This window comes from Cyprinodon variegatus, unplaced genomic scaffold, assembly GCF_000732505.1.
Source record: "Cyprinodon variegatus isolate N-32 unplaced genomic scaffold, C_variegatus-1.0 Scaffold16, whole genome shotgun sequence".
Taxonomy (NCBI): domain Eukaryota; kingdom Metazoa; phylum Chordata; class Actinopteri; order Cyprinodontiformes; family Cyprinodontidae; genus Cyprinodon; species Cyprinodon variegatus.
The window spans coordinates 1272068-1280345 of NW_015150469.1; the positions used below are offsets into that span (position 1 = coordinate 1272068).

At 37.4% G+C, this 8278-nt stretch overlaps 1 protein-coding gene across 1 annotated transcript; it reads right to left on the reverse strand.

The window, feature by feature from the left end:
• Positions 1-2349: 2349 nt before the first annotated feature.
• On the reverse strand, positions 2350-7976 carry agmat (agmatinase). The gene is made up of 7 exons (XM_015385606.1): positions 7611-7976; positions 5598-5800; positions 5340-5388; positions 4375-4570; positions 3411-3590; positions 2716-2800; positions 2350-2621 (listed from the first exon to the last, which is right to left on the reverse strand). Exons 1-7 carry the CDS (start codon positions 7901-7903, stop codon positions 2548-2550), a joined length of 1080 nt encoding a protein of 359 aa, XP_015241092.1. The 5' UTR covers positions 7904-7976; the 3' UTR covers positions 2350-2547.
• Between the last annotated feature and the right edge of the window lie 302 nt (positions 7977-8278).

Consider the following 8278-nt stretch of genomic DNA (forward strand, 5'->3'; position numbering starts at 1 on the left):
CAATGTAAATCAGCTGTGCTGGAGCAGGGAAACCTCTAAAACCTGCAGGACAGCGGCCCTCGAGGACCGAGTTTAGGGATGCCTGTCTTAGAGGTTTCCCTGCTCCAGCACAGCTGATTTACATTGATAGTTGATTAACAGGCTTTTGCTGAGGAACATGAAGGAATCAAACAACTGGACAATAAAAATATCTTCTCAAATAAATCCAGAAAGACAATACTTAAAATCATGTCATCTTATCTTCAACAAACTAGACTTAACCTAAGGATTTAAGGAAACATAAATAAGATCAAGTAGGTGGCGATAATGCTCCATTTGGTTGCAAGTCGCCAGTAAAACAAGAAGAAGAAGGCTTTTGCTGAACTGCAATCATCATCAGCCCTTGAGAACCGACTTCGGGGATGCCTGGTCTATGGTGCAACATGACTCTGGTGGACGGATCGAGACATGATGTCCCAGATGTGCTCAACTGGATTCAGGTCTGTGGGACAGGTGGGCCAGTCCATCGCTTCAATGCCTTCATCTTGCAGGAACTATTGACTCATCAGCCAGAAAGCATAGCTATTAAAAAGGTAGTCTGCAGTCCCCACCTGCAGAACCACTCCTTTATTAACTGTGTCTAGCTAATTGCAAATTATTTCCACCTGTTGTCTATTTGCAATGCATGTGAAATTGATTATCAGTTAGTGTTGCCTCCTAAGTGAACAGTTTCACATAAGTTTGATTTGACTGAAGTTATATTGTGTTGTTTATTGTTCCCTTCATTTGTTTGAGCAGCAAATTTAAGTTTAGTGGCGCTCATATGCAGAAATAAAGGAGGTGAGATTAAATTAAATGAAAAATGAACAACTCCCTCTAACTCAGTTCATTTTACTATTTACAAAGATAGCTTTTATCAAATGTCATCTCAAAGTACTTTCCAAAACTGCAAACTTTAAATCGTATATATATTTAATAGGTGTTATAATTATTACTGTGTAGAATTTAATTGTGCTTTATACAAATAGCTCAGAAATAAACATGCTTTTGAAGAAGTACACCCAAATGCAACTTCTTGTAGTTCAGGTACTTTTGTTCATGTGTTTCTTTAAAGAACAATTGTTTAGCTTTTTTTTTTTAAGTATAAGATTCAATACTTTCTCTAATTTTAATTTGTCTGTGTTTATAATTCTAAAATTAGGGCTGGGTAGTAGCTGGTGTCATTTATTTGAGTATTTATTATTATCTACTTTAAGGAGTAATATTACTGGACTTAATTCTTATTTTACTTGAGTAATATTCTTGAGCTCCTCTTTCAAAATATAGATTTTGAAAAGTATTGCCTCTGTAGTAATTCATTTGTAATCAAACCATTTATGTGTTTGTTTTTGAAGATATTTTACTCTGAGAAATACCAGTAGTTTAATGCTCCCTCTGCTACTTCTTGGCTGAGTATTTTAATGTCTTTTCTGTATTTGGAAAATATTAAATATTCATTAATCACTGAATGGATCAGCGCGTCAATATATAACAGATTTATTGTCAGTGTATCAACCTCCCAGACCACTCAGGTTTTCTAGTTCAAGCCAACTCTGTCCACCCAGAACTAGAACCAAACAGTGAGACGCTGCAATTAGTTCCTGTGCTCCACTGATCTGGAACAAACTCCCAGAAGCCTGTAAAAGTTCTGAAAGTCTGAGTTCTTTGAAGTCAAAGTTAAAAACCCATTTATTTAGAGCTGCCTTTGACTATTTAAGTTCAACTGTTAACTGAGGCATTCGTTTAAAGTTGGGATCCAACTGAGCAGAATAAAAGCAAGTTACTTGCTTTCGTGTAGTGATTGACTATGCAGAATGTGGGCAGTCCCCTTCACACCATAGGCTTCATCATCCTCTGACCCTGCTCCATCAATTAACCTGTTCTACCACTTCATGGCTGCGTTGCTAGCTTTCACAAACATTTCCATTTTCTTATGATGCAGCTGACAGTTGACTTTGGAATATTTAGGAGCAAGGAAATTTCTGGATTTGTTGCAGAGGTGGGTCATATCACAGCTCCATGCTGGAATTCACTAAGCTCCTGAAAATTACCCATTCATTCACAAATGTTTGTAACAAGAGCCTGCATGCCCAGGTTCCTGATTTTATACACCAGTAGCCATGGAAGTGAAAACCTGATTCCAATATCTTGAATTCCCTCAGACTGCCACAGGGTGTCACTGGTGAGACCCACAAATTTACAGATTTTTATTGAAGATATACTGGATTCCTTTTAGTTTTTTTAATTTAAGATTTTTCTTCGGCTCCAGCCAGGGGTGGTAGTTTATGTCTTTACAGGAGAATATATGTAACATTTAAAGAATGTTGCTCAGTTCCAAGGTAAAGTTCAAAGCTTGATTTATTTATGAATGATAGACTTCTTCCAAAAAAGCGCAACAGAAAAACATTATTAAAATCTTAAAACTGCATAGTTTGACATGGATTCTCACCACAGTCTCAAATACTTTAACACAGTCCATCTTTATCTCCACATGTAAAGAAAAGAGCCGCTTTAACTATTACATTCAGGTCAGTAGTATTTCATTTTTGGCAGAACACACAACATTTCAAAGAGCAGGTTGGCCCCAGTCAAGGCAGTGTTTCCTGGTAAAGGGGGATAGAAGCAGATATCAAAACAGCGAAATATAGAAAGTGAAAAAAAAATAATAATTTGAATAGGCTCTTCTGTGTAAAATACCTGTAGTGTCATAGGGAGGAGAAACTTCCACTAGATCACATCCGACAAGGTTGAGCCCCCGACAGCCTCGGATAATTTCAACTCCCTAAAATTAAGAAGGTTTAAGAAAAACTATTTTGGTTTTTGAGAAAAGAAAATCAGATTATAAAAATGTGCTTTTCTTGCATACAGTTGCTTTATTAAAGAAATAAAACCAACATAGTTAGACTTCATGAACTGGATACAGCTATGGAGAGCTGTTTCATTCAAAATTAAATAAATGGATAAATACATGAATAAATAAATAAATTCTGCTATTGATTAATTATTAACAAATATACTATAAAATAAATGTCACCTTTAAAATGTTTCAACTAATTTAAAATGTCTGAAAAAAATCAGGTATCGGGTTGAAAATATAAAACTCACTGAAAATTTAAAAGAATCAATCTTAAAATAAAAAAAGATAAAAATGTATTCAAAAATATCTATTTAGTTTTACTTCGTGACATTTTAAATGAAAGCCAGCATAGAATAGAATTATCTCTTTTTCTAGGTGGAAAAACTCAGATGTCTACAGCAAAAAGTCTAATGGCAGCACACAGGAAACAATACAAACAAAAGACTATAAACTGGACTTAGATAAATCATGGAAAACTTAAGATGGGTCTAAATATCCAGCCTTCTGACCAGTGATAATGGCAATTCACATCTACCTGTATGGGAGTGAGTCCTGCAATCTCTGGGGTTCCTGTTCCAGGTGCAAAACCTGGATCTAGAGCATCGATGTCAAAACTGAGGTAGACCGGACCTCTGCCCATCTGGGCCCTGACCTCGGTCATTAGAGGAGTGAGAGACTTGAACCAGCACTCTTCCACCTGGACCACACGGAAACCCTGCAGAAAAGGAAACGGGTTAGCATGACATCTTCACCTGATAAACAGAAAGGATGCAGCTAATCTGGATAGCGCAGACAATCAGAGATGCTTTGATATGAATGCCTGTGAGTATATTAACCGGGTTAACACATTTAACTGTTTAATCTAAATGAGCAGGATCCTCTCATATTTTGTACAAGTTCTAAAAAATGTTAAATTGAAGAGATTTTTGAAAAATCACAGAAGGAAGGAAAGAAGAAGAGAAGGTAAGAAAGAAGGATATGATGAAGGAAAAAATAGAATGCAAAAGGAAAGGCTGAAAGAAAACAAAAGAAAGAATTTAGGTGTGAGAATAAAGAGTAAATGAATAGGGGGAATGTAAAAGGAACAAACAAAACGGAAACAAGCAGTAAGCAGGGAGTGATAGAAGATACAAGGAGTAAATGGAATGAAGGAATGATAGAAGAGAAGAATGAAATAATACAAATAATAGAAAAAAAAGGAAATAACAGAGGAGAGAAATAAAAAAAGAGGAAGGAAACAATTGAATAGCAGTGATACAAAAGAAAAAAGAAAACATAGAGAACAAAGAAGGAGGGAACAAATGAAAATGAAAAGCAAAAAAAAAAAAAAAAAATGTACCGTAGGACGCAAAGATAAAAAAAAAAGGTTCTTAGGTACAAACGCTTCACAGCACCAGACTGCACTGAACTAAACCTCCAAACCACTGATTAGTGACATTTCTAACACTGTTACTGGTAATGCGGTGAAACTATCACATTAATAGAATCCCAGACTGTACCTGGGCCCGACTCCACTCATAGGAGTCGGCTGAGTAACCCGACCCTCGCAGGCCAATCTGAACCACCCTCTGACAGTCCAGGAGCCCCTCCTCCACACAGCGTCTGAACGGAGTCCCATGGCCGATCTTCTCCCCAAGAACCACGTCACTGGTGTCAGCGTGAGCATCCACATGGACCAAGCCCACAGGGCCGTACCTGAGTCAACAAAGAAAAACCAGCCAAAGGATTCAAGAGATGTTGGAAGATACAGTGATTATTTGTGATTTTAAAAAAAGTCCAGCACTGTTTTGGTGCCAAACTTGGTGCAATAATTCAATCTGTGATTTTAAAGGTTTTAAATCAAAGTAGATATTAAAATAATTTTTTAGCTTTTATATTTTCTACCATTCTTAACTTCCAAAAATTCAATGTGGCTATAAACACCACAAACAGATGTCTAACAGTCATAAATAAATGTAATTAAAATATTTGCTTTCACAGAACAGAAGAGAAAGAATCCCAAAAAAAAAAAAAAAATATGAGAGATTACAATATATATAAAAAAAACTTTAAGGCTCTTCACGTTTTTTTTTTCAGTTTGAGGCCTATTTGAAGCTTTGATTGCAAACAAAGATCCCTTTATGCCAGACTGAGTCCTGCACAGAGATCTGTAAGGCTACGTTTACACTGCAGCCGGAAGTGACCCAAATATGATTTGTTTTTGCTCATAGATGTGACCTTTATCTGATCTTTTCTTGTGACTCTGTACAACAGATACCATTTATTCAAATGTGATCCACTTGGATATGTGGGTCTAAATCTGATACATATATGATCTTTTCAAATGTGACCTCTGTCTGCACAGCCAGACAAGTTTGTAATAGGGATTTATTTTTACATTTTTTCTTTATCGGTTACATGTAAACCTTTGTTGGACAGCCTTAAAAATCGTCATCTCATTCATCCAGAAATGATGCATACTTACTTCTCAGCAACAGCTTGCAGTATTGGGTACGCGATTGTGTGATCGCCACCTGCAGATAACAAGATGTTCTTAATATCTGAGCTACAAAAGAGCCTGCTATGCATTTCGAAGGACCATGTAAGTTAATGATTACTGCACAGTCGAGTCAGAGCTGGTCTCCAGATGCTATAAATCATTCACTAAGTTATTGTTTTCTGCAAACCCGAGCAGACAGTAGATAAAGTGTATTTGCGGTTTGTGTCTCTCAGCTGCTCTCACCCATAGTCAGAGGGATGCAGCCCGTTGCCAGGATCTTTCTGTAGGCCTCTCTGATGCGTTTGCAGGTGTCTTTCAAATCATACACGTTAACGTTTATGTCCCCGATGTCGGCAACCATCAGGCACTCGTAAGGCGCCGCCCTGGTGCCGCTGTTGTAAGCCCTGAGCAGAGCAGATTCCACTCTGATCTGCCGTGGACCAAACCTGTGGAGCACGTGAAAAGACTAGACATTAACAATACGCAGTTTAACCAAATAATGTGAGACCATGGGTAAAGTCATCCAGGTCATAGTCGCCACTCCAGACATTTTGAGCTGAGAAAGCTTCCTGGATGGGAAGCAAAATGTCTTCAAATTTGAAAATCAAAGTTAAACTTTTTTTTTTTACTTTGTTAGAGATTTGTCATGCAAAAATAAAATATGCAACTTTAAAAGACAGTGGGGTGCTACGACCCCACAAAGGTTTGGATCGAATTGATCATATGACCAGGAAGCTATTGAGCAAAAGGATATTTCCATATAAAAGTTTAATTTAAAATAATTTGAGATTTGAAATCGATAAATAAAAGCCTTAACTCTTGAAGATAATCGAGTGCTATGATTCAACACTGATTTTGCGTCAAATAAGCAACCTGGAAGCTTCTGAGCTAAAAGCTTACAAACTAATGAAAAAATCATTCGAGGTTTGAAGTGCAAAAATAAAACGCCTAACTTTTGAAGCCAGTGGGGTACTATGATCAAACAATGATTTTGAGTCAGTTGATTACACGACCCAAAAATTATTTAGTTAAAATGCTTAAATGTTCATGCAAAAATGAATTTAAAGTAATTCAAGATTAAAATCCCCAAAAAATCGCGTAATTTTTACATATCACCCAACCTTAATGAGAATCAGCTTGAAGGGGTCTGAGGAAAGTGAGATCTTGGAGTCTCTACTGAGTCAGCTGCTCCTGCAAAGCGGAAGATGACTATTTAAAAATCAGTGTGGAAGCACACTACTCCCATGGCTTCAAAAGTTATACCTTTTATTTTTGGATTTCATCTTTCAAAATATTTTTCAATTACTTCTTATATGAATACATTAGCATTTTCGCACTATAGCTTTTAGGTCATGTGATCAATTGACTCAAAAATCTGTATTTTATCATACTCCACTGGCTTTAAGTGTTCTGGTGCCTATCCACTTTTGGCCACCCCTCGCAGGGGCGGAGCTAGATGGGGGGCCAGGGCCGATCATTGGCCACCCCTGTGGCCACCCCTACCATTTGTTTCCCTCTAATACAGATAGTGGCAGCAGCAATACTCTAAAGGGGAGTGTTCAAACTTATTAAACATTTAAATTTTTCATATATTAACAACTACTTGAGAACAGAAACACTGTGGTTAATTATGCACATCAATATACCAACATTGAAGATGATAGATATAGAATTCATGCTCTTTTCAGAACTAAATTTTGAATTATTTGGGCTAAAAATAAAATGATGTGCCTCTGCAAGTCATCTAGGAGTCTTCAGTGAAATCATAGATAAATAACTACTTTAACAATAACTTAAAAATGCATAAATGTGGATATTAATAGATTTAAATAAATATATATTTTTTTGCAGATTGATTATTGATAAAAGTAGATAATGACAATGTACAATACGCTCGTCCCAGAACTTAAACCTGAAAGAATTTTGTCCACTATACCTTTCATTTACATAGATGTTTACATAGATGTCATAGATGTTTAAATATATGCCTGTATTTGTTAGGCTGCAGGAAAGAATAGTTTGTCTTTATTTAGACAATATGGATGTTGTTCGTGTGCCTGTTGGAACAGTGTAGATTGACCCTGAGGTTACTGGTGCCTTTTGCCCCCCCCTCAATGTACATTGGATATTGACTGGCCACCCTTATAAAAAATTTCTGGCTACGCCTCTGTTCACGCAATCCTCTGGGAAGAAAATTATTATGCAGTGCAGGAGCGTTAAAACTGTTACACCAGATAATTAAGGGACAAATGGCACCTTGCTCCGGGCCGGTTAGAAGTCCCAGTATCAATCGGAACACCAACAAACGCTGCGTCCAGCCCGTCGGCCGTCTCCTGGTAAGGCAGCTTGGCCATGGTGGGGATCCCGGAGACCCGAGCGACAAACTCGGCGCTCGGTGGAACATTGTAACGGCTCCCGGAGCTCCTCCTGCTCTGCGTCAAACAGCCCCCGGTTCGACTGCTGCGCTGAGAAGAAGCCTGCCGCGACGATAAGGGGATTTTCACAGCCGCAGCTCGAGTTCTCCAGAAGTTTCTCCAAAGTAGAAACATTTTGTTGACTTTAGTCTCCTGTAAATGAGTGAAACAGTCATGTGCCAAAGGCCAGGCCAGGCCAGGCTGAATTCATATCTGCTGCGTTTGGGTTTATATTTAAGCTCGTAAATTTTAAACCTGCCTCTAAACTAAAGGAGGACACAGAAATGCACTGTAATTACGGTATCTGAAAATGACAAAATATCGCATTAAGTTTAATATTTAAATGCTAAATGAATCAGAAGAATTTATATTACAGTAGATGGTAGATAATATATTTTCCTCAATTATATGCCTGTAATTCTTAATAATACGACAGTATCTGAATGCAGCAAAAGTTTAATCTGCAGACGGAAAAGCCACTTTATATAACAAGGCACATTGTCATTTTCA

Coding starts and splice junctions, on each gene's coding strand:
- agmat (XM_015385606.1), bottom strand. CDS start 7,903: ATGTTTCTACTTTGGAGAAACTTCTGGAGAACTCGAGCTGCGGCTGTG. Junction 4,571..5,339: donor CTGCAAGCTGTTGCTGAGAA/GTAAGTATGCAT, acceptor TTGTTGACTCAG/GTACGGCCCTGTGGGCTTGG. Junction 2,622..2,715: donor TCCTCCCTATGACACTACAG/GTATTTTACACA, acceptor CCCCTTTACCAG/GAAACACTGCCTTGACTGGG.